Here is a 25,613-nt window from a genome sequence, read left to right as displayed (position 1 = left end):
CACAGTTGTAACGCCCGAGGTGAGGTGCTGGGAAAGACCTGGGGAGGCGGGCAGGGGTGAGGGCGTCCCAGCACGACAGCAAGACATCCCGCTGCCTAGTGAGCACCAGTGGGGGCCGCTGAGGGCAGGGGCACAGGGCTAGGAGAGCCCGGGTTTGGGCTCTCCTTCATGAGGCAGAAACTCCTGATGCTTCCAAAGTGCCCACAGTGAGACAGGGTGTTGGTCTGCAGAGTGCCCCCATGGCTGAGCCTTGAGCCCTGGACGGTGGCGCCTTTGGGGTCCCTGGGGCATGGGGGGACAAGATGGAGGCTGAGCTGGTGGGGTGGGCAGGTCTCTCCTCAGCCCTCATTTTAGCCCCAGAGGAAAGGGGAGAAGACTGAGGCCTGAGGGGCGGGCCTTGCTCCAGCGGAGGTGGGGGCTGGCCTGGAACTCCCTGGGCCCCAGCACGTGGACAGGGTGCACCCCAGTTCCCCAGCCGTTATGGGGTTCAGCTCCCCCCTGGGGCCTGGAGACTTGGCTTCCCCTCTCTTTCCCGCCCCTCATCTCCTGGACACGGATGTCCAGGGCCCTTCCTGGCTGTGCCTCCCTGATCGTACTTCTGGCCAGCCCAGCACAATGCCTGTTCCTTCCCTGGGCCTTCGCTCTAGCAGTCCCTGCATCCTGGCCTCTGCCTGACCAGGAAGGCTGGGGAGAGGGGGCGTTGTTCCACACTGACCCCGCCGACCTCTCTGTCCCTGCTTCCTCTGCCTCCCGGGCTGGCCCTGGCCCAGGAATGCACTCTGGTTCCTGGTTGAGCAATGTCACTGTGGTTTGGGGGTCCGGTGGGGGTGGTGGGAGGTGACCGCAGCCCTCCCCAACCCCCAAGGGTACCCCAGTAGCCCCTCCAGCTCAGGCTGGCAGGGGCTTCGGAAAGGGGGGCCTGGCAGGCTCTGTGGCTGTGTGGGCACGTTCCTCAGTTTCTCTGCTGTGCCAGAAGGGGTAAAGAGACCTGGGGAGGGCAAAGCTCAGCTGGAAAGGAAGCTGGGAGAATGTGGGGGCTCTGGGGGTGGGAGTCCAGCCCCTGCACCCTGGGCCTTGCTGAGTCTCGTCAAAGGGGGCACCTCGGGGAGCCCCCACTCTCCCAGCCACCTCCCAGCTGGGCACCCTGAGGCTTGGGCGGGGCAGGGTGCAGGCCGGTGCCCCCAGGAGAGGAGGTGCTGTCAGCTCAGGAAGAGGGAAGCAGACATTTCACCAGGGATGGGCAGAGATGCAGGTGGAAGGGAAGCCCGCTCCCTGAGGCCCGGTGGCATTTCCGGGACAGCAGGCCCCAGGGGTGGACAGTCCGGTGGGCACTGTGTGCCAAGGGCTGGACGCAGGCCCTGTCTTCATTCCCCACACAGAAGTCTTGTCCTGGGCACTTGGTGTTCCAGTCGCCTCCCCTGAGCAGACAGGGAAGCCAAGTCCCCTCTTGGTCACCCCTGGCCACCCCCCTGCCCTGGCTTCAGCTGAGCTGGGACTTGAACTCGGGTCCTGATTGACATTGCCTTGGGTCCCCCTGTGTCTGCCTCTGGTCCCCTTTAGCCCCAGTGTCCTCTGGCTCTGAGGATGCTGCGGTGAGCTGCGGCTGGGCGGGGCCCCATGAAGAGGAGGTGAGTTGGGGTTCTGCCCTGGCCCCCTGCCCCACTGAGCCTGATCCAGGGGAGGGTCATGGGCAGGCCTGCACTCTGCTGTCCTGGCTTTGCTGGGAACCGGGGAGCAGCCATGGGGTCCTGGGAGCCCTGCGCCCCAGCTTCCCCCGGGAAGCCAAGCAGGCACCAAGTCCTCACACACACAGGACGGGACAGGGTAGCCCTGGGCATTGGCAGCCGGTGGGAGGGGTGATTGTACCAAGGCTTTCAGGGGACAAGCGGTGGGGACAGCAGTGAGGGAGTTAACGACAGCCGCTGACTCCTCTCTGGCAGGAAAAAGTCCCCATAGACGCCCTGCTGCCTGGCGTCTTGCCAGGGCCAAGACAGGGGCTGAAAACTGGAAGTCCAGGAGGGTGGCCAGCTCTGCCTCTGAGGTGGGCGCTGGAGGAAGGCAGCAGCCCCGCTGCCAGCCGCCCGTCCACATTCCCACCTGTCCGCCTGGCTGCCTGCTGTTCGCCTGGAAACCTGTCTGTCTATCTATCTGTAATCCTGACTCTGTCCACTTGTCCATCTGACCGTCCTTCTCTGTCCGGCCATCTGGCTGTCAATCCATTTGTTTGTCTCTGGCTCCGGTCTATTTGTCCATCTGTCCCATCATCTGTGAGTCCATCTGCTCATCTTGTTGTCCATTCATCCACCTGTCTCTCTGTATCTCTCCGCCCACTGGTGTGTGTGCCCACTTACCTCCTCTCTCCCCCTGGGCCACAGAGCCATGGCCCAGGGCCACGGGGCCATGGTCAGCATGGTCCTGCTGGGGCTGGGGCTGGCACTGGCCATCACTGTGCCTATCGTGGTCGTCTCTTGGCACCGTGTCCACTGTGGCCCCCAGGCCTTTGCCCATGCTGCGGTTGCTGCGGACTCTAAGATCTGCTCGGACATTGGACGGTGAGTAGGAAGTGGGTGGGAACTGGGTGGCCCTTGGCGCTGACCCCTCCCGGAGACTTTGTGACCAGTGGCGAGAGTGTGGAGAAGGCACACGTGTGTGCATGTTGGCATGTGGGGGTCGTGTGGGTTTGGGCTCCAGTAAGGAAGCAGCCTCAGGGCCCTTGCACAGACCAGGTAGCAGGGGTGCACAGGGTAACAACAGTGTGGGCAGAGCAGAGGTGGTGTGTGAGGCTGATCCTAGCTCCAGGGCTTGGGAGGCCCAGCGAGGGCACTGCTGCAGTGTTGCTTGTCTGGTCCCGGCCCCTTCAGAGAAGCCCAGGCAGTTTTCCAAGGCTGGTGTCTTTCCCCAGGGACATGGGTGAGGGGGTTCAGGGGCTCCATGTGTGAGGACTGCCTGCCAGGACCAGGCTCCCCTCCTGGCCCTGGAAAACTGGCCTCTGATGGCATCATGTCCCCTGCGGCCTCCCCTCTGCGTGTCAAGGCTTGGAGCCAGGCCAGTGGCAGGCAGAGTGACTGATGTTCGGTGGGCCGGGGCAGGGGGGCTGTGGAGAGGGGCCCCAACTGATGTTTCCCAACGCTCTTCCAGGAAGCCCAGCCCACAGGAGGCTTCCGCTGCCTGCCAGGACAGGATGCGCAGGACGCCCCTCCTGGCCCCTGCCCCACTCTGGGCTTGTGGGAGCCTGGGCTAGCAGCCCCCTCCCTGCCGGCTCAGTCTGCTTCCCGGAATATCTGCCTCAAGGGCCATTGTCAGAATCAGAAGTGCTTTGTGAACCAAAGAGGACTGTCCTGGACCAAGGGGCAGTGTGCCTGAGTCCCACCCAGGGCACCACTGGGCAGATGGCATCCATGCCCCCTTCATCCCGGGGTCACCCCTCTTCCGTGCTTTCTCCCTTGGTTTCATTCATTCCTTCCTCCCTTCATCTTCCATCTGTCTGTTCGTCTGTCCCTGCCCTGCCCCCTTCTGGCCTGGTCCTCAGGCTCTTCTCAGGGTGCTTTGTCCCCTCCCTCAGGGCTCCCTCTTGGATGACAGGGACAAGTTGGGGGCAGACTGCTTGGTCTTCCCAGAGGGCTCCCAGGGGCCGGGAGGGGAATGACGCCTCTCAGTGCTCTGAGAACTGCAGAGGCGCTGCGCCCCTGAGCCCATATTTGCAAGGATGCAAACAAGTCGGGGCTTCAGACCCAGAGACCACTGATGGGGATGCGGCCCCCAGGGGTGGGGGGCTGCTGCCACGGATCTGCGAGGGGGTTCCGGGCCTGCTGTGTCTCCCCACGTCTTTGTTGGGGGTTTTGGAGGGCTGGGGGTTGGGGTCTCTGCTCTGCAACCCTCGCTGGTGAGGTGAGCAGATGTGGTTCCCCCCAAGTGTTTCATGTCCTCGGCGTTCCACTTCCTGTTCTTGTTCTAGGAAACCAGGGGTGGGAGAGAGCCTGGAGCTGCCACAGCTGCTGTGGGACAGAGGCTCACATGATCTGGCAGGGCTGGGGAGATCCTGCAAGGGCCTCCTAGACCCCACCTCCTTCCACCCTGTGAGCACTGGGTTCTCTCAGTGGGGCTGGGACTCCTGCAGCAGCCAGAGCCCCTGGGGGAGGATCCGGCTCCGAGCCTAGTGTACACACGATAGAAGCACGGTGACAACGAGGTCCGTCCCATCCTGCGTGATGCCAGTGTGTTAGGCTCATGTTCAAACTGGGAGTTCCAAGGCTCCACGTGAGTGCTTGCCTTCTAGCGAGACCAGGGTTAGTGGTGATTTTTAGGCTTTGTGATGTCTGTCTGCTGTGACCACTCGGAAACGCCACACAGGATCCTGAGCGGGGGGTTCACAGTTCCACTTGACTTAGAGGAAACTAGGCCTGCACAGAAGGGACCAGCTGGGTGTCACAGCATGAGCGGGCCCAGCTGGGACTGTCCTGCTCTGCTGCCCCTGCAGAGAGGGAATCTCTCCGGGGTTGTTGGAGGGTGGAGTCTTCCCAGGGTCCCCACCCTCTGCCCAGGATTCCAGCCTGCCCAGACCCTGGGCTCGGATCGTAAAGGCCAGAGCTTCAGTGGCCATGTGGGTAGTTGTAGAGGGAGCCGGCGGGGGGCCCAGGGTGCTTGTCCTGTGGGGCCCTGGAGTCAGGGGTGGGGAGGGGCTGGGCCCTGCAGGTTGGGTCTCGTCAGCTGCTTCAGACCCATTCAGGAGTCGGCCTGTGGGTCATGCCCTTGGTGCAGAGGAGAATGGGGACTCTGGACAAGCCTCGGTTTCCCCACCTGTGAAGTGGGGCTCGTGTTGGCACCTCTGTCACGGAGGTGTCCCTGGCCTGTTGTAACAGTGGCTTGGTCTGGATGTGGTCGGCATCCCAACAGGGGACCCTGCTGTGGGGAAGGCCCACGGGATTATGGTGTGATGTCACCCTTCCTCCCCTCCCAGCCCTTGTGACCCTAGTGGCTCTCTGGACTCCCGGTTGGCTCACCAGGAAATTACTGCACTTACAACCCTCTGGGGTTCAGGAGGAAACAGCCTGTATACCTGGGCATCATGCATACACATGTGTGAGCGTGCGTGTCCGAGTGTGTATGTGACAGCAGCCTTCCAGCTCCTTGGGGACAGGCAGGTGAGAGAAGTGTGACTGCTCTGCACCGCAGCTCTCTGCTGGCCACAACTGGCCCCTTCACAGCTGAGGAGACCCAGGCTCAAGGAGGGTGAGGCACGTGCCTGGTGAGTAGGAACCCCAACCCAGGTGGCCCCGAGTGCGTACCATCCTGTTGACATGACCGTGTTCGTGGTACATGTTGGCGGGCATCGTGGATGCGTGAAGGTGTGTGATGCTTGGCTACCTGCAGCACCTGCCACCTGCCAGCCATTGTCCTGGAGTCATAGTGGTAGCCAGATGGTCGAGGCTCTTGCCTTCGCAGTGGGGGGAGATAGACAATAACTCCACACCTAATGCTGAGGGATTGGAAGTGGTTATTGGTCGTTGTGGGTATCCTCGTCTGTGAAATTTCTGTTAAAATCTTTTGCCCATCTTTCTGTCAAATGTATATCAAATGCATTTTCTGCATTATCAAGACAATCAAATGACTTTTGTCCCTTTAAAAAAGTGCAATGGGACTTCCCTGGCAGTCCAGTGGTTAAGGCTCCACACTTCCAATGCAGAGGGCGTGGGTTCGATCCCTGGTTGGGGAACTAAGATCTCACATGCCGCGGGTGTCACAGCCAAAAAAAAAAAAAAAAAAAAAGCAATAAATGTTAAACTGCCCTTGCATTCCTGGAAGGAGCCCAGCTTGTTCATGATTTAATATCATTTTTATTTATCCCTAAGTTTGATTTGCTAATATTTTGTGTAGTATTTTTTTCTTCATATTCATGAGAGGTACTGGTCTGTAATTTTCCTTTCTTCTCATGTCCTTGTCAGGTGTTGGTGTCAAGGTTACACTGGTCTCATAAAAAGAGCTAGGAAATGTCCTCTCCTTTTCCATAGTCTGCGAGAATAGGTTTTGTGGTGGTGTTGTTTCTTGTTCTTAAGATTGGTGTTATTTCCTCCTTAAACGTTTGGAAGAATTTACTGGTTAATCTTCTGAGCCTGAGTTCTTTGTGTGCATGTGAAGGTTTTAAATAACAGATTCTGTTTCTTTAACAAGTATAAGACTTTCAAGTTTTTATTTTTTCTTGAGTCAGTTTTGGTAAGTTCTTTCCAAGGAATTTGTCCAGTTTGTGCAAGTTGTCATGTGTTGGCATATAATTGTTTATAACGTCCTCTCATTATTATCCTCTTAATGTCCAGAGTCTGTAATGAGGCCCCTTTTTCTTTTTTTTTTTTAGAAGATGTTGGGGGTAGTTTATTAATTAATTAATTTATTTTTGCTGTGTTGGGTCTTAGTTTCTGTGCGAGGGCTTTCTCTAGTTGTGGCAACCGGGGGCCACTCTTCATCGCGGTGCGCGGGCCTCTCACTATTGCGGCCTCTCGTTGCAGAGCACAGGCTCCAGACGCGCAGGCTCAGTAGTTGTGGCTCACGGGCCTAGTTGCTCCGCAGCATGTGGGATCCTCCCAGACCAGGGCTCAAACCCGCGTCCCCTGCATTGGCAGGCGGACTCTCAACCACTGCGCCACCAGGGAAGCCCCAGCTTAGTCCTTTTTAATTGAGCACTAGTGAGCGTGTATAAAGATTGTTAAAACTGTTTAGAAATAATTTGAGGCCTATATGCACAGAAATCTCTGGTGTTCCTATACACCAACAATGAAAAATTAGGAAGAGAAATTAAGGAAACACTCCCATTTACCATTGCAAAAACATATAATACCCAGGAATAAACCTGCCTAAGGCGAAAGACTTGTACTCACGAAACTATAAAACACTGATGAAAGAAATCAAAGATGACATAAACAGATGGAGAAATATACCATGTTCTTGGATTGGAAGAATCAATATTGTGAAAATGACTATACTACCCAAAGCAATCTACAGATTCAATGCAATCCCTATCAAACTACCAATGGCATTCTTCACAGAATTAGAATAAAAAATCTTACAATCCGTATGGAAACACAAAAGACCCCAAATAGCCAAAGCAATCTTGAGAAAGAAAAACGGATTTGGAGGAATCAGGCGTCCCGACTTCAAACCATACCACAAAGCTACAGTAATCAGGACAGTATGGTACTGGCACAAAAACAGAAATATAGATCAGTGGTACAGTATAGAATGCCCGGAGATAAACCCACACACATATGGGCACCTAATTTATGACAAAGGAGGCAAGAACATACAATGGAGAAAAGACAGCTGCTTCAATAAGTGGTGCTGGGAAAACTGGACAACTACATGTAAAAGAATGAAATTAGAACACTACCTAACACCATACACAAAAATAAACTCCAAATGGATTAAAGACTTAAATGTAAGACCAGACACTATAAAACTCTTAGAGGAACGGGCTTCCCTGGTGGCACAGTGGTCGAGAGTCCGCCTGCCGATGCAGGGGACACGGGTTCGTGCTCCGGTCCGGGAAGATCCCACGTGCCGCGGAGCGGCTGGGCCCATGAGCCACGGCTGCTGAGCCTGCGCGTCCGGAGCCTGTGCTCCGCAACGGGGGGCGGGGTGGGGGCCACAACAGTGAGAGGCCCGCGTACCACACACACACACACACACACACACAAAAAAAAACTTAGAGGAAAACACAGGAAAAACACTCTTTGACATAAACCACAGCAAGATCCTCTTCTGAGGATGTCAGAAGCCCTGCTCGGCCGTTCAGCCTCCTCTTCCAGGACTGGCAGTCGTCTGGAGGGGAAAAGCGGCTCCAAAAGCCAGGCTCCTCCCACTCGGAGGCCTGTATTTCTCCCCTGCTGCTGACGCCTTTGAGCAGATGTTTTCTATTTGTCTGGTTTCTCTAGTTGTCTGTGGAAGTTTGGTCTGAATTGTTTGGTCTTTCATTACTAGGATGTCTGCTTTACATGTTAACAGATTATTTTTTTAAAAACCTATGGGAGCAAGGCAGATGCAGGGGACCAGATAGGAGACTGTTACCGTAACCCAGGTGAGAGATGCTGGTGGCTTAGACCAGGGTGGTGGTGTGGTGGAGGAGGTGATGAGAAAGGATTGGAATCTAGGTGTATTTTGGAGGTATAACTAACAGGCAGGATTGGCCATTGGATATGGGGATGAAAGAAAGTGACCAGTCAAGGACGACCCTGAGGTTTATAGCCTGAGGGTGAATGGTTGTGTCCTTTTCTAGGATCGTGATGACTAACAAAGGAGCAGTTTGGGGGGCAGAGGTGGGAGGGAAGGAAAAAGAGCAGTTTAGGTCATGTCAAGAGTGAAATACCTCTTAGATGCCTAGGGGAGGTAGCCTGTGGATGGCTGGGGATAAGTGCCTGGAGTTTAGGGGAGATCAAATGTGGGGGGTCATCAGCACAGAGGTTGCATTTTAAGCCCTGAGCCTGGATCAGCTCATCTGGGGGAGGACATAGATGTACCAGGACCGAGGACTGAGCCTGGGGCTTCTAACATCCTGAGGTTGGGGTGGTGGGAGGAAAACCGGAGTGTGGTAAGTGGGGGTCCTGAAAGCCTAGTGCGGAGAGCACTTCCGAGGTCAAGTGAGATGCGGCCTTTGTGATGGGAATTTAAATTAGTTTTTTCCAGTTTGTCTTTTTTCCTTTGTTTATGGTGTTTTATTCTAATTAAAATGTGTGTTTCTCTGTGCCTGGATGTAGAATCTTAGTTCTTTCATACTTCTGTCTTTGTGCCCTCTTTCCCATTCCAAGATTACCTGTGTCCATGTGGCCCCCATGTGTGCCCACGTGTGGGCCAGGAGCAGGGATATGTGGCTCCGGGGAGGGGTGAGCCCAGCATGGAGTCGTCGGATCAGTGTGTCTGAGCTGAGAAGGTGCTGGGGTCAGCGGTGGGGGAAGGGGACCCAGGCCCAGCCCCTCTTTGGGCCTTGGTTTCGCATCTGTGACCTTGAGGTGCTGGGGAGGATTCCTGGCTGTGAGGGAAGAGGCAGCCCCCAGTGAGTTGTGCAAGGCTGTGCCCCAGGGAGACGGGCATTTCCTCGGCACAGGCCAGTCTGACCAGCACCTAGGAGCTGAAGGGTTCACCCCTCGCTGCCCGTGGACAGATGGGGAGACTGAGGCCTGAGAGCATTCCCACAGACCGTGGGGCCCTGGGAGGGGCGTTGGAACCCATCAGCCCAAGCCCTAAGCCCTGATGGCAGGGCAGGATCCCGGGGTGACTTGAAAAAATCCAGTCTTGAAGGGGTTGGGCCAGTGTGTCCCCAGTGAGACGAGGAGTGGCATCTGCCAGGCTAGGCTCCCGGTGCTGCCGGGAGGAACGGAGGGGCTGGCCCGGGCCTGGTTCTGCCTGTTGTAAATGAGCCACTGCTGCTGGGAGGACCTAGGGAATAACGGCAGCTGGAGCACTTTGTAAACTGAGAAGAACCTTATATACAGCCAGGGGCAGTGTAAATGGCATCACAATTTGCAATCTGTAGAGTGCTGTACACCTGTGAGTGGCTGGACTTGAGGGGGCAGCCCAGTGTGGTCTCAAAACTAACCTGCGGGTTGGTGGCAGCAAGCAGACCACCCACCTGTCCCCATTCCCCAGTGAATGCTAGCAGAGCAGCCCAGGGCAGGAGGCCAGGGCAGGGGAGCCAGGCCACTTACACTGTGCCATGTTCCCTAGAGCCATCCTCCAGCAGCACGGCTCACCCGTGGATGCCACCATCGCGGCTCTGGTCTGCACCGGGGTTGTCAACCCCCAGAGCATGGGCCTGGGTGGAGGGGTCATCTTCACTATCTACAATGCGTCCACAGGTGAGTCCATACGGGACCCCCGTGGGGAGGATGGGCTCGTCCACAGGTGCTAACAGTGAGGTCCTTTTTAGACCACCTGAGTGTGTGGCCGACCTGCCCTGTCTACCCACGCCCCTTCCTGGGTCTCTTGGTGCCCCCCAACCTCTGCAAAGCCTAAACCAGTGCAGAGACCAGTTCATGGTAGAGAGAGAAACTGAGGTCGAGAGCAGGGCCAGGGCTGTCTGAGGGGGACTGTTGGTGTGCAGTGAGGCCTGGCAGCCACCGGGGTGCCCCTGACACCCCACACGCCCTGCCCCACTCCAGGGAAGGTGGAGGTCATCAACGCCAGGGAGACGGTACCCGCCAGCCACGTCCCAGGTCTGCTGGACCAGTGCAAGCAGGCCCAGCCTCTGGGCACAGGTGAGGCGCTAGAGGGGCCACCCGCTCCCACCCCACCAGACCACTGGGGCTGACCAGAACCCCCCACCCTGAAGGGGCAGCGCCCCTGATGGACAGCTGAACCACCCTGGCACTGAGGGGTGGCAGCTGGGGATGGGGAGCCCCTGCGGAGGTTTTCCCGGGGGAGGGCTCTCTGAGTTGGGAGGGACGATCCAAGCAGAGGGACCACCTCAGCCGAAGGCCCGGAGGGTTCAGTGGAGACAGGTTGGGGGGCTGGGGGTGGGGGTGGGGATGGGGCCAGTTTTTCTGGGCCCACAGGCCTGGCCATGGACTTTGTGCAGAGGGAAATGGGGAGGTACAGGAGTGTGAGGGGGAGGGCCGTGCTCCCAGGTGGGCTCCAGAAGGCTCGCTCTGGCTGCCACGGCTGGGGGGCCAGGCAGCCAAGAGTGGAGTGACAGAGGGCCCCCGGGGGCCAAGGGGGGCGGCCCAGGGGCAGGGGCATGACACCCATGCCGTGCAGGTGCCCAGTGGATCGGGGTGCCTGGGGAGCTCCGTGGCTACGCTGAGGCCCACCACCGCCACGGCCACCTGCCCTGGGCGCAGCTCTTCAGGCCCACCATCGCGCTGCTCCGGGGGGGCCTCCGCGTGCCCCACATCCTCAGCCGCTTCCTGCATAGCAGCTACCTGCGCCCTTCCCTGCACGCATCGTCCCTGAGGTGAGCTCCGATGGGGGCCCAGGGCCCCTCCTCAGCCCAGCCCCTACTCAGCTCCTCCTCCAGCCAGCGGATCAACCTTCTGGGGGCCGGGGCCCTGGCTGGCCAATATGTCACTGAGCTATGTCACAGCTCAGAGACCTCCGGTTCCACGTGGCAGAACCTCATCAGAGGGCTCAGGCCAGAGACAGTTTATGCCAAAGTGATGGGGCTCCCAGGGTGCAGATTTGGGCCCTGCCCTCCCCCCCCAACCCACTCTCTCTGGGCTGGCAGGAGGGCTTTGGCCATCCCACTCGCCCACCCGGGCAGCCCACTGACCAGGAGGAATGCCAGGTGTCAAGCCCTGGGTGGACGCTGGCTTGGTGGGGGGGGGGGGGGTCGGGGGGTCGGGAGGCGTGTCCTCCCTGGGCCTGGGTGATGAGAGACATGAGGGGTGTCAGCCCCACCCAATCCTGGAGAATCTGCCCCCATGTCCACCACAGCCCCTCAGGACTCCGGACCAGGACTCCCTCCCTGTAGGGTCCCTCCAGAAGTGTGGCTGCCCTCCAGGACCTGGCCTCACCCTGAGGCTGCCCCCCACCCCCCAGGCAGCTCTTCTTCAATGGGACAGAACCCCTGAGTCCTCATGACCCACTCCCGTGGCCCGCGCTGGCCGCCACCCTGGAGACCGTGGCTGCGGAAGGTGCAGAGGCCCTCTACACAGGGAGGCTGGGCCAGATGTTGCTGGAGGACGTTGCCAAGGAAGGTCAGCACGTGAGGCCCCACAGCCCCGTTCCGCCAGAGAAAGAGGGGTCTGGGCGCCAGGGCTGAGGGTGGGTCCGGCCCTCCCCTCCCCTCGCCCTGAGAGGGGCCAGCTGCTCCCAGGGCTTGGAGAGGTCGTTGCCCAAGTCATGCCCACTGCTGGTCTCAGGGGCCTTGCAGTCAAAGCCCCCGAGGAGCAGGACCCTGAGGGTTAGGGCCACGAGACGGGAGCTATCGGTGGCTGCAGGGGTGCTCCTGGGCCTGGAGTTGGCCACCCTGAGTCTCTCAGAGGCCAGCTTGCCTCCCCCACCTTCTCCCACTCTCCCCTCCAACCTGCCCGTCCCTGGCCTCTGTCCACCCATCCCCCAGCCCTGAGGCCACTGCCCACAGGCCCAGCACCACCCCTCTGAGCCTAGAAGACTAGGGAACGAGGGGGCCCCCACTGTGTAAACCAAGGTCCCTGGCTGACACTCTGCACCTCGTTTCCCCGTCTGTACATGGAGTCCTCTGTCTCACCCCAGGGAGCCGGCTGACCCCGCAGGACCTGGCATCATTCCGGCCTGAGGTGGTGGACGCCCTGGAGGTGCCCCTGGGGGACTACACCCTGTACTCACCGCCACCGCCTGCAGGGGGCGTGATTCTCAGCTTTGTCCTCAATGTGCTCAAAGGTGAGGCCCCCAGGAGCCAGGGGGTCCGGCGCCCGTGAACTGAATTCCAGGCCCAGCCAGGCTCTGGGTAGCCACTGCCTCCTCCAGCTCAGCCCCCTCCTCAGATGCTGAAGACGGGGCTGAGGAGTGGGCCAGGATGGTGCGTTCTAGAGCTGGCCTCCGGTGTGGCCCACGCCTGGGCTCTGCTGAAGAGTCTGCCGTCATCTACCCACTAAGTGCTCCCAGGTGACCCCGGCGCAGGGCACAGGTGCAGTGGCTCTGCAGGTGGTGAGCTGCCGGTCCAGTGTGTGCAGCTAGGGCTGAGGCCCAGCCTACTGCAGCCTGCAAGGGGGTTGTGGGGTGCGGGAGGCATCCTGGCAGCGTCCAGAGATGGGGCTGCCTGTGGCTGCCGTAACAAAGTATCACAAATTACCAAAACCTGGTGGCTCAGACAACAGAAATTTATTCTCTCATAGTTCTGGAGCCCAGAAGTTCAAAATCAGGGTGCCTGCAGGGCCACATTCCTTCCGGGGGGGCCTGGGGGAGAATCTGTTCTTTGCCTCTTCCAGCTTCTGGCGTCTGCCAGCAATCCTAGGCTTGTGGCTGCATCCCTGCAATTTCAGCCTCCCTCTTCTCTGTGTCTGTTTTATAAGGATATATGTGATTACATTTAGCGCCCACCCGGATAATCCAGGATAATCCGCTCCTCTCAAGATCCTTAATTTAATCACACATTTGCCATACAAGGTAATATTCACTCTTTTTCCATATAAGGTATCCACAGGTTCTGAGAATTAGGACATGGACAAACCTTTCTCAACCCACTACACAGGATGACCCCCACCTGCGCCCACCCCCTCCCCAGGGTTCAACTTTTCCGCGGAGTCAGTGGCCAGGCCCGAGGGGAGGGTGAACTTGTACCATCACCTCGTGGAGACGCTCAAGTTTGCTAGGGGGCAGAGGTGGCGGCTGTGGGACCCTCGAAGCCACCCGGAGGTCCAGGTGAGGTGCCCTGAGCTGGTGGAGAGCCCCCTTCCCTGCCCCAGGGCTCAGCATGAAGGGTGGGTCAGGCCAACGGGTGCTCCATCCACAGACCCTGAGAGCCTGGCGGGTGAGGCTGGCGGGATGTGTACATGGTTGGTTCTAGAACCGGATGGCCTGGCAGTGGGCCAGAGCAGGGAGGGTACAGCAGTCTGGGGACTGAAGGGAGCCCTGGAGGGGCAGGTACGGGAGGGCAGTGGTGGCGCTGCATCTCTGACACCCTTAGGGGACCTTCTGCTCTGTGACTCCACCTGGCCTCTCACTGACCCTGTCACCTGTCTGCCCACCCCAGAACGCCTCCCAGGACCTGCTGGGGGAGGCTCTGGCCCAGCACATCCACCAGCAGATCGACACCCGAGGTGACCACCAGCTCAGCCACTACAGCCTGGCCGAGACCTGGAGCCATAGGATGGGCACGGCCCACGTGTCCGTGCTGGGGGAGGATGGCAGTGCTGTGTCTGCCACCAGCACCATCAATACGCCGTACGTGGGGCCGGGGGCAGGCAGGCAGGCCCCACTCCACTCCCTAGACCTCAGCCCTCCACCCCCAGCCTGGCCTCCCAGCACCTCCCTGGCTGTGTCCATCGAGCGGTACCTTGTTTTCCCCTCTCCTGTGTCAAAAGGGTCCTACACCCTGACACCTCTGGCCGAAAAGGCTGCTGATGGGGTGGCCCTGGGCCAGGATGAGGACGGGCCTTACAACCAGGAGGATGCCGTGGTGGGGGACAAGGTGGATCTTTGGGGGCAGGGCCAGGGAGGGAAGAGCAGTTCCAGGATGCTGGAGGACAGCTGCTAAAACGAGGAGCTTCTGGAGCGCTGGGGTGCAGCCCATGTGTGTCGGGAGCCCACGGCCTGCGCCCAGCTCTGCCTCTGTCCACAGCTTTGGAGCCATGGTGTACTCACCGCGCACGGGCATCCTCCTCAACAACGAGCTCCTGGACCTGTGCTGGAGGCACCGGCGGGGCTCCGGAGTCACCCCCCCTCCTGGTGAGCACAATGCCCCGGGGCGAGAGGAGGGAAGGCAGGGAGGCCGGGCAGGCCCAGCACAGAGACAGGGATGGAGGGGGTGGCCCCGGGGGGGCGCTGCCTCGGAAGCGAGGCTGCACTGATACCCGTCCGGCCTCCAGTTCCAGGTGAGCGGCCCCCTTCATCCATGGTCCCCTCCATCTTGGTCAACGCAGCCCAGGGGTCGAAGCTGGTGATCGGCGGGGCTGGCGGGGAGCTCATCATCTCTGCTGTGGCCCAGGTGAGTCTGGGGGCTCCTGGATGGAACGTGCCCTTGCTGGGCGGCCCTGTTGTCCTCATGTCCTGGGAGGGGTTGGGGAGGGTGGCTGGTGCCCCTCCCTCCCTCCCTGCCTGCATCCTTCTCTCCCCAAACAGGCCATCATGAACAAGCTGTGGCTGGGCCTTGACCTGCAAGCTGCCATTGCAGCCCCCATCCTGCACGTGGACAGCAAGGGCCGGGTAGAGTACGAGCCCAACTTCAGCCAGGTGAGGCCGTGGGCCAAGAGACCGCTAGACAGACGCCTCGGCGCTTGCCTTCAGAGCCCCCGGTGGGGCCTCAGCTTTTGAGTGTGCCCGGTGCACTTTGGCTTTGGGGGCCACCAGGAGTTGAGAAGCTCCGTGGGGGAGGCAACAGGCAGCTGGTCTCCACGGCAGGGGACAGGGTGTTGTTCACACGACTCCCAGAACGAGCTCCCCTGCACCTTGGTCCCTGCTCTTTCTGGGCCATTCTATCCGGAAGCTACTTTCCCCGGCTGAGGCCTCTCAGACTCTCCCTCGTGGTGATCTGCTTCCTTGTGCGATCTGCAGCTTTTATCTGCGGGTCTAGTTCTAAAGGAGTCTATTATTCCTGGGAGTCTGCAGAGGGATTTCCCTCCATGGCATTGGGTTCTTGCTTCCCCACACAAGCAGGCCCAGGAGCTGAATTCTCTTGTGGGACTCCCAGCCCCTCCCCTCCTCCTGGGCAGATGGCTGGCCTCCTTGGAAGGTCTCTGGGCTGGCAGATGCCCTCACTAGGACCCACTTTAAAGGACTAGCAGCTTTTCAAGACTCCAAGCTTCATGCCCAGGGTCCACTCAAGCAGCTGGGGTTCAAGGTCATCAAAGCTGCCTTTCCTGTTATGAGCTTCTCTGGTCTCAAAGCCACCTCCCAGGGCCCTTGGAATTTTGAGGACCACAGAGTGAGGGGCCTTGAGTCCAAGGGGGTGTGTAGTCCTGAGAACGTTGGTCTTTGGGCCTGGAGACTAAGGACCTCAGCCCATCAGGCCCAGACTCTCAGAGTCCGAGGCCCTCCCTCCCAGCCTGCCTCCCTCCCTCCCTCCCTGTGCAAGGTCCTCCCCGTGGCAGGAGGACTTGATGCTCTCCCAGGACTCATCCTCTTAGGCCCTTCTCCTTGACCTTGACTGAAGGTCTTTACTCTGTGAACACCATTCTCCAAGGACCTCAACTCTGAGAATTTGGACCTGACAGCCTGGAATCCAGAGAACCCCGAGCCCACGGCCCTCAGCTCCCTGGAAGGTTAGAGTGTTGGCCACACAGGTCAGGACCTCCCGTGGAGAACATCTGAGGCACTGGGTGGAGACCTTGAGTCTCCAAGGGCCCTCAGAGCCAAGGCCCAGGCCTGAGGCCAGGAGGGTCCTTGTTCCTCAGGGCCTTGGAGTTTGGCCACTACGACGCTAAAGAATAGTCTCCGAGGACCACAGGTCCTGCTGTGGCTGTGAGGAGCTGGGCCTTCCAACCTAAGGACACTAGGTAATTAGCACGTCAGGCAGAGATACACCCAAGGCCATAGCGCCTGGAGACCTCGCCGTACCCGTGGCTCAGGTCCTGGAGGCCCTGGTCCTGGGGACTGCAGGGCACCTGGAACTGAGGGCCCTGGTGGGCGGGGGTCCGTGGCCTTAAGTGGGAATGTGGGGCCCGAGTAACACAGGTCTCCACGTGCCAGGATCTGTGTGAAGAGTCACAGACTGGCAAGTGTGGGGACCGGGCCCCGAGGCAAGGTACTCGGGCGCTCAGACACCAACACCTGGGCCCTGACGCCCTCCAGTTCCACACACTCACCGTCTCAGACCTGAGCCTTTACAGCCCGTGCTCGCAGCGCCTCACCCTTGGGGACCGCTGGTGCCTGTGGCCTGGGGTCCATGTCCTTGGACTCATGGGTGTGCAGAAGCCTCTAGCTGACTCCTCCACCAGCGGGGCGGGGCCCTGGAGAGTCTGGGATCCCCGTCTTCTCATGCTGGTGTTGAGATGGCAGGTCCTAAGCTGCCAACAATGCTGGCACCAGGGCCATTCCTCCTGTCCAGGGCAGGAGCCAGATGTTGAGTTGGGCCTTTCTTATGTATGGGTGACCTGGGACTCCAAAGGGCCCAAGCTCTGCCTTCTAGAAGACTTTGCTTTCGAGGTCCTCAAAACGTTGAAAGCCATCTTCTCCACAGAAGCCCTCGGACTCCTTGGTTGTCACGCTGAGGCCCCTGGTGTCCTTGATGCAGGACAGAAGTGAACCTGCATCTCAGCTTCCTTCTAGTCCAGGCGATGTCCTCCTATCATATCCCCTGGAGCCCAGGCTTCTCCTCTGGGGCCTTTGGAGTGGGAGGCCGTGGACTCCATGCCTGCAGACAAGGCTGCGTCCAGCGCCCCTCTGTCCTCTCCCGACCGCCCCTGCCAGTCCCGCCTCCTCGGCCAGGGTCCTCAGCTCCCTGCCCGGGTCCCAGCCCCTCCATGACCAGCCTTCTCTCCTCTCCAGGAGGTGAAGAAGGGGCTCCAGGACCGGGGCCAGAACCAGACCGAGAGGCCCGTTTTCCTGAACGTGGTCCAGGCCGTGTCCCAGGACGGGGCCTGCGTGCACGCCGCAGCGGACCCCAGGAAGGGTGGGGAGCCTTCAGGCTACTAAAGAGGCTGCTCCCTCCCCAGAGCTGGGATCCCACCCAGCTCACGTCCAGGCTAGCCTGGCCCGGCAGAATCTGGACCCCTTGGCTGGACGGTCAGCCTGGGGCTTCAAGAGGTGGGGACAGCCCAGCAGACGGACGGCTGTGGGGGCCGAGCCCTGCCCTCCCAGAGCCCCTGTGGCCCTGCCCTGACCCCTCCAACCTCCCCAGGCCTCTCACCCAGGACTGTGCCCCCGCTCCCCGAAGCCCCATTCCCCACCTGTGTATCTTGCAGTCCAAGATTAAAGAAAAGGCTGCACCACGCCTGATTCAGGGTCGAGGTGGGGAGGGGACCTTCAGAAAGCACGTGCAGTGAGCTGCAGCCCTCCACACACACCACCACGGAGCCAGGGAAACCAGACACGGGCTGGGCCTTCTCCAGGCCACCCCTGGACACTTGCTGGGGCTCCGCACACGCCGTTGGGAGGAAGGCAGGGGTGTGGCCTGGGGGCACCTGTCCCTGGCTCCTGGGGGCCCTTGGCCCAGGCCCGTCCTGGAGCTTGTCCTCCGTGCCAGGAAAAGGCTGGATGAAGCGAGACCTAAGCCCTCCCCAGCCCCCAACTCCAGCATGTTCTCACCCTCAGCACTGTTGATGTTTTGGGTGAGTCATTCTTCGCGGGGGTGCTGTCCACGCACTGTAGGCGGTGGAGCAGCATCCCTGGCCTCCCCTTGCTAGGTGCAGTGTCACCCCACCCCCACAGCCAGTCACCAAACCACCCCCGATTGAGACCCACGAGCCCCCAGCCACCGTGGATGGCTCTGCCAGCTCCTGAGTGCGCCACCCTCCCTGGGGGGGTCCTGCCCCATGCCGAGTCCTGGGAGCATTGGGAGTTCCTGTTTCACCCCAAACATCCCCCAGGGGTGTACCTCCGCCCGGAAGGGCGCCACTCCAGATCCATCACCTCCCATTCTGCCTGGAGTTTAGCCGCACAGGACGGGTTGGGTGTTGTTCCTGTGCCCGCCGGGACAGAGCACTACACAACACTGAGGGCCTTCGGACAACAGACACCCTCGCCGCAGCGCCTCCCAGCTGCATCCCCAGGGCATGAGAACGGTGTCCCTGCACTCCTGACTCACCCTCTGCCCTCCCTGGGACCCTCACCATCCCCTGGAGCCTCAGTTACCACTTGTGAACTGATGGGTCCCCGCCCAGGCTCTAGCCCAGGTTTCTGGACCATCAGACCCACATACCCACTCACCCGCCCACCTCCCACCTCCAGAGCACCTGGGATCCACAGGCGCCTCGGACTCAATACACCCAACCAGAAGCCAGCTCTGAGGCAGCCGGAAGTTCTCTGGTGCCCCCCTCTCCCCCCTCCATGATAGTCACCCAGTCCTCTCCCTCCATATGCGTGGCTTGGCCTTGGTTCCATCCCTTCGTCCCTTTCTGCCTCCTTGCCGCTGCCACAGCCTCAATCCACTCCCTGCTCGTGACAGCGATGAGCCTTGGAAAATGCATACCTGATCCTGCCATGAGGCCACACAGAGCCCTCCTTGGCTCCTGGGGGCCCCTGGAGGAAGCCCATTCCTCTTGCTCCCTGCTCATCCCACCCTAGGTTACTTGCCAGGCCCCTGCCCACATCCCTCTTGGACCACAAGTAATGCCAACCAAGATGCATTCCCAGCCCAGTTAGCGACTCTTACAGCCTCTTTAAACATCTTGTTACACAGAGGAAATCAAAGCGGTATCTTCAAAATAACATTCACATCGATACAGATCAGGCCCCACAGAATATAGCTACAGCAGGGCTCAGAGGAAAATATATTGCCTTAAATAGTTACATTAATAATAATCAAAACAAAATATCTAACATACCAAGTTAGTAAAAGAACAACCAGAACAGTAAGGAAGGCAAGAGGAAGAATTTAGTAACAACTGAAGCAGAAATTGATAAACTTGAAGTCAGAAGAACAGATCTCTGAAAAAGATACATAAGCTATTAGCTAGCCAATTAGTAAAAATGAAGGACGTGTAAATACACACAAAAAAGAAATGACAACGGGGAAATAACCTAAGCTATAGAGGAAGTTAGAAGTACTAGAAAAGATTACTCATTTTAATAAAAATAAATTTGGAAACTTGACAAAATAAATTACTTTCTAGGATGATGTAAGTAGAATTGCGATACTTAACACATACTAAAAACACTGCCACTTATCTGAAATTCAGATTTAATTGGGCAGGCTTTATTTTTATTTGCTAAATCTGGCAAGCTTAAGTATAAATGACAAATGGGTCCAAGAAAGAGCAAAGGTCTAGACATGTCAGTGATCACACACAAAAACACTGAGAACGTGGCAGGAACACTGGTCTACCTCAAATGCCCTTCTGGAAAGTTTCCCAGGCGAAGTGTGTCCTGCCCTTAGGATCAGAGGCCTCTCTTGCCAGTTAAGCCGCCACAGTGTAGAGCCAGGAGGAACATTTCCACATTCACTTTACGAAGTCAGCATGGGACTAGCCCCAAACTCGGCAAAGCACACCAAAGGCCAACACAAAACTCCTCAAACAAATACAAGCAAGGAGACTCCAAGCAACACATTCAAAAGGACAGGGTGTCCGGGTGGGGCCAACACCACTACTGATGGGAATGTCCATGAGAGGGACTTGTACTCCTTTCACAAGAGGAGAAAAATCACGGAGTCCTCTCCATGGAGAGGCATTTGACAAAATTCAGCACTCATTCTTTTTTTTTTTTTGCTGTACACGGGCCTCTCACTGTTGTGGCCTCTCCCGTTGAGGAGCACAGGCTCCGGACGCGCAGGCTCAGCGGCCATGGCTCACGGGCCCAGCCGCTCCGCGGCATGTGGGATCCTCCTGGACCGGGGCACGAACCCGCGTCCCCTGCATCGGCAGGCGGACTCTCAACCACTGCGCCACCAGGGAAGCCCTCAACACTCATTCTTGATTTAAAAAAACAAAACAAAACACCCACAGACAAAACAACAACAAAACACTGAATAAAATGGAAATAAATGGATATTCCCTTAACATGAATAAATATCTCAAAACAACAGTAACATCTGTTGGACACTGACCACAGCTAGGTGCTACTCTATTGCTTTACATGTATTAATTCACATAATTCTCCCTAATGAAAGGGAGCTATGATGAGGCCCATCTTACAATGAGAGAGCACTGATGTACTAAAGCTCCCAGGGCCCTGCGGAGTAAGTGCCAGAGGTGGAAACTGGGAGACAGATGGAGAAAATGAGTCTTGACCCCTACCTCATACCATATACAGAAATTAATTCGAGATGAATCTTAGGCCTAAATGGGAAAACTAAAATAAATGCTTGGGCAGCCAGTCCAGAATCATTTATTACAAAGACATTCATTTCCCTCATTGAATTGCATCAGTGCTTTTGTGAAACAAACAAAAAAACTCAAGTAAACCAAGCCATCAGATTTAAAAACACACTGTAAACATACAGTAGGTTAAAAGAGCATATGAATAAACCTCAGAAATCAATCAACCACAACACAAAGTTCACAAAGAAATGCAAATATATGGGATTTTGTCTGCTAAAAGAGCATTTCAAAGCAGTAGGAAAAAGATGAATTGCTGACCATCAGTATTAGAACAAGTGGGTAGCCACCTGGAAAACAGTAAAGTGGGACCCCGGCCTTTTATTTATACCAAATTAAATGCCAGTTGGACCAAAGATTTAAGAGTTAAAAATAAAACCATACAAATATTGTAAAAAAATGGGAGAAAAAAATTTTATTTATGTTCTTAGAGTAGGGAAGTCCCTTTTTAGGCATGACATAAAATCAAGGAGCCACATTAAAGGGACTTTCCTGGTGGTCCAGTGGGTAAGACTCCACACTCCCAACGCAGGGGGCCTGGGTTCGATCCCTGGTCAGGGAACTAGATCCTGCTGGCTGCAACTAATAGTTCGCGTGAGGCAACTAAAGATCCCACGCGCCACAACTAAGACCTGGCGCAGCCTAAATTAATTAAAGAAAAAAAGAGGCCATACTAAGGAAAGGATAAATTGGGACTTCCCTTGGCAGTTCAGTGGTTAAGACTCTGCCCTTCCAATGCAGGGGGCAGGTTTGATCCTTGGTCGGAGAACTTAAGATCCCACATGCCATGCAGCGTGGCCAAAAAATTAAAAAAAAAAAAAAAGAAAAGAAATTTGAACACATAAAAATTTTAAATTTTGATGTGAAAAATATTTCAAAAGACCAGTGAAAACCTTGTGGAAGACAGTTTCAGTACGCGATCTGGGGCTGGTTACTTTAATATTTAAATATTTAATATCAAAGACCAAGTATCCATTAGAAAGATGCACAGGGATATGACTCATTAGACCACAGAAAGAGAACTACAAATTGCCATTTCAACATATAAAGAATTGCTCAACCTCACTGATAAATGCGCCAATGAAAAAAACAATGAGATCCGCAGGACAAAGCAAATGGCTCCAGCCCAAAGGCTTCCTCTGTGAATGCTTCCAAACACTGATGCAACAAAAAACACCAGTCTTACACAAACTCTTCCTGAGAACAGAACAGAGAAAACACTGCCCAACTTTTAATAAGGCCAGCATAATCCTGAGAACAAAACCTGACAAAGAAACTTCATGAAAGAAAAGTAAAGGGTGATTTCATGCACAGATGCAAAATTCCTAAATGAAATCTGAGCAAGCCAAATTCATATATATAAATTCATCACTACCAATTTGGGTTTATTCTGGGAAGGCATGATTGGTTGAACATTACAAAATCAAGCAATGCAATTCACTGTATTAACATACTAACAGAATAAAGAAGAAAAATCATTCACCATCTCAATAAATGCAGAAAAGCACTTGATAAAACTTGCCCACTTTCACAATAAAAATTCTCAGTAACTAGAAATAGAAGAAAACTTCCTTCATTTTATAAGTTGCGGCTACAAAACCCTACAGCAAACATCATACTTCGTGGTAAAACATACAAGCCTTCCTTTTGAGATTGAGACCAGTTCCTTTTGAGATGGAAACATGCATTGCTAGCTTTCATCATTTCCTTTCTGTACTGAAAGAGAAGTCCTTGCCAGGGCAATAAGGTGAGAAAAAAGAACAAAAGGTATAATTGGAAAGGAGGACATAAAACTGTCAATATTTGTAGATACTTAACAGGTAAACTGTTAGAATTAAGTCAATTGAACAAGATCACTGGAATCAAGGAAAATATACAAAAATCAATGATATTTCTACATCATTCACAAATAGAAAACACTTTTTTGAACTGAAATCAATTACAATAGCCTTAAAAAAAAAAATCCATGCCTAGAAGTAAAACTAACAAGTATGCAAGACCTCTACACTGAACACTGCAAAATATAACCGAAGAATTTGAAGAAAACGAATAAATGGACGATTAGACTACATTCATGGACTAGAAGGCTTAGTGCTGTGAAGATGCCAATTCTCCCCACATTCACCTATAAATCCAATGCAATCCTAATAAAAATCCTCACAGGTTTGTGTGCGTGTATGTGTGTGTGTGTGGAAATTGGCAAGCTGATTCTAAAGTTCATATGGAAACACCAAGGACCAGGACTAGCCCAGGCAATCTTGAGGAAGAACATGAAGGAGAGGGACCTCCCTGGTGGTCCAGTGGTTAAGACTCCAAGCTTCCAATGCAAGAGGCCTGGGTTTGATCCCTGGTCAGGGAACTAGATCCCGCATGCCACAACTAAAGATCCCATGTGCTGCAGCTAAAGAAAAAGATCCTGCATGCCACAACAAAGATCCCGCATGCTGCAACTAAGACCCAGTGCAGCCAAATAAATAAATAAAATATTTTTAAAAAAAGGAAAGATATGGCCAATTAAAAAAAAAAGAACATAAAGGAGGACTCACATTACCAGATGTCATGAACAAGCTATGGTAATTAAGGCAATTTGGTATTGGTGCAAAAATAAACTGGGCAGGGCTTCCCTGGTGGTGCAGTGTTTAAGAATCCACCTGCCAATGCAGGGGACACAGGTTCGATCCCTGGTCCAGGAGGATCCCACATGCCATGGAGCAACTAAGCCCGTGCATCACAACTACTGAGCCTGTGCTCTAGAGCCCGCGAGCCACAACTATTGAGCCCGTGCGCCACAACTACTGAGACCATGCGCCACAACTCCTTAAGCCCGTGTGCCTAGAGCCCATGTTCCGCAACAAGAGAAGCAACCACAATGAGATGCCCGCTTACTGCAAAGAAGAGTAGCCCCTGCTCATCGTAACTAGAGAAAGCCCACACAGCAACGAAAACCCCATACAGCCAAAAATAAATAAATAAATTTTAAAAAATAAACTGGGCAATGGGACAGAACAGAAAGTCACCTGACCTCTGACAGAGGAGACACGGCAGTGCAACGGGAAAAGAATGCTGTTTCAATAAACAGTGCTAAGTCAATCAGATAGCCAGATGGAAAATGTGTATCCTGACTCCTACCTCACACCATGCACAAAGATCATTCCAGATGGTTGGCAGATCTAATTATGAAATATCACACAATAACACTTTTATAGGAAAATACAGAACAGCTTTGTGACTTGGGAGAAGGCATGTGTTTCTTAAACAGGACACAAAAAGTACTAACTGTAAAAGAAAAAATGGATAAATTGACCTATATAAAAATTAAGAACTTCTGTTCAACAGAAGACATTAAAATAGTGAAAAGGCAGCCCATGGAATACAAGAGTATCTGCAGTGCTTATATCTGACAATAAACTCTTACCCAGAATAAAGAACTCCTAAAAATCAATTAGAGAGCTCTAGATAGATAACCTGACGGAAAATGGGCAAAAGACGTGAACACATCTCATAAAAGAGGAGCTCTGGATGGCCAATGAACATACAAAGAAATGCACAGCTTCACTAGTTGTCAAAAAAAAAAAAAAAGGAAAATAAATCCACAATATGCTACCACTATATACCCATCAGAATGGCCAAAATTCAACAGACCAAAAATGCCAAGTGTTGGCAAAAATATGGCAAAATGGGGACTTCCCTTGCAGTCCAGTGGTTAAGACTCCACACTTCCACTGCAGGGGGTATGGATTTGACCCCTGGTTGGGGAACTGAGATCCCACACTAACATTCCACTTCTATAAACAAAGTACAAATACAGCGGTTGTTTTTTTAAAAAATAAAAATATATGGCAAAATGGAATTGCCATTCGCTGCCGGTGGGAACATCAACTGGTAAAACAACTTTGGAAAACCAATATTACCTACTAAAACTACCACACTGCTAGCAATGCCCAGCAATGCTAATCCTAGGAACTTACCCAATATAAATGCATATGTCTGTAACTGACCAGGACCCTATGGGGCCTTCCTGGAATAGACCCTGCCCCTTCCAACGTCCTCCACCTGCCTCTCTGTCTATAGAAAAACTTTAGTCTCCAAGGCCTTCCCTGAGTTTCTGAGAATACATTTAATCAGAGAAGTGACAAATACAGAAAGAAAGGAGAATAGCCAAGCAAGACAAAATAATAATAGTTTAGCCATTAAACAAAGTCAAGGACCTTCAGTTACTCCTCAAGGGCTACAGATAATATTCTGAGCTATGTCCTTTGAGCCATTTCGCAGATACTAAAACCCCCACCAGGTGGAAGAAGTTAACTGCATGCTGCCCACTAGCACATAAACCCCAGACCAGTTGGAACCAGAAGGATGACGATGTTGACTCCCACTTACCTCACCACCAACCCATCAGAAAAATGTCCACGACCTGACCATGCACCCTGAAACCTCCCTCCCTCACCCTGTCTTTAAAACCTTTCCCTGAGGGACTTCCCTGGTGGCGCAGTGGATAAGACTCCGCACTCCCAATGCAGGGGACCCAGGTTCAATCCCTGGTCAGGGAACTAGATCCCACATGCATGCTGCAACTAAGAGTCTGCATGCCACAATTAAGGAGTCCATGTGCTGCAACTAAGGAGCTGGCAAACTGTAACTAAAACCTGGTGCAACCAAATAAATAAATGAATTAATAATAAAATAAAACCTTTCCCTGAAAGCCGTCAGGGAGTTCGGGCCTTCTGAGCATTAGCTACCTAGACTCCTTGCTCGGTCTGGCAATAAACGCTGCACTTTCCTTCAGCACAACTTGGTGTCAGTAGATTGGCTTTACTGCATGAAGGCGAGCAGACCCACGTTTGGTTCGGTAACACATCTGTGCGTCAAAAGACACATACAGGCTTCCCTGGTGGCGCAGTGGTTGAGAGTCCGCCTGCCGATGCAGGGGACACGGGTTTGTGCCCTGGTCTGGGAAGATCCCACATGCCGCGGAGAGGCTGGGCCCATGAGTCATGGCCAGTGAGCCTGCGCGTCCGGAGC

At 55.0% G+C, this 25,613-nt stretch overlaps 1 protein-coding gene across 4 annotated transcripts; it reads left to right on the top strand.

Moving 5' to 3' along the window:
• The first annotated feature begins 1,957 nt into the window (after nt 1-1,957).
• On the top strand, nt 1,958-17,540 carry GGT5 (gamma-glutamyltransferase 5). 4 transcript variants are annotated; one of them, XM_065889843.1, is made up of 12 exons: nt 1,958-2,552; nt 9,709-9,839; nt 10,143-10,238; nt 10,738-10,933; nt 11,518-11,675; nt 12,193-12,339; nt 13,184-13,320; nt 13,652-13,842; nt 14,240-14,346; nt 14,487-14,605; nt 14,740-14,850; nt 17,104-17,540. In XM_065889843.1, the coding sequence occupies exons 1-12, from the start codon at nt 2,380-2,382 to the stop codon at nt 17,248-17,250; spliced, it is 1,713 nt and encodes a 570-aa protein (XP_065745915.1). In that variant the 5' UTR covers nt 1,958-2,379; the 3' UTR covers nt 17,251-17,540. The 4 variants fall into 4 exon arrangements, with proteins under 4 accessions (XP_065745915.1, XP_065745914.1, XP_065745913.1 ...); XM_065889842.1 differs by having other exon boundaries at nt 2,380-2,552; nt 14,415-14,605; nt 17,104-17,250; XM_065889841.1 differs by having other exon boundaries at nt 2,380-2,552; nt 14,409-14,605; nt 17,104-17,250.
• Nucleotides 17,541-25,613: the final 8,073 nt, after the last annotated feature.

The sequence above is a fragment of the Phocoena phocoena genome, chromosome 13, assembly GCF_963924675.1.
Source record: "Phocoena phocoena chromosome 13, mPhoPho1.1, whole genome shotgun sequence".
NCBI classification, from domain to species: Eukaryota; Metazoa; Chordata; class Mammalia; order Artiodactyla; family Phocoenidae; genus Phocoena; species Phocoena phocoena.
Note: the sequence above shows the minus strand (reverse complement) of the source record. Positions and strands in the feature narration are given on the sequence as shown.

What these genes read in the sequence shown, in the direction of transcription:
- GGT5 (XM_065889841.1), top strand. Translation starts at nt 2,380, where the DNA reads ATGGCCCAGGGCCACGGGGCCATGGTCAGCATGGTCCTGCTGGGGCTG. An exon ending in GGAGGACGTTGCCAAGGAAG is followed by an intron (nt 11,676 to 12,192) that starts GTCAGCACGTGA and finishes GTCTCACCCCAG; the next exon opens with GGAGCCGGCTGACCCCGCAG. An exon ending in TGTCCTCAATGTGCTCAAAG is followed by an intron (nt 12,340 to 13,183) that starts GTGAGGCCCCCA and finishes CCCCCTCCCCAG; the next exon opens with GGTTCAACTTTTCCGCGGAG.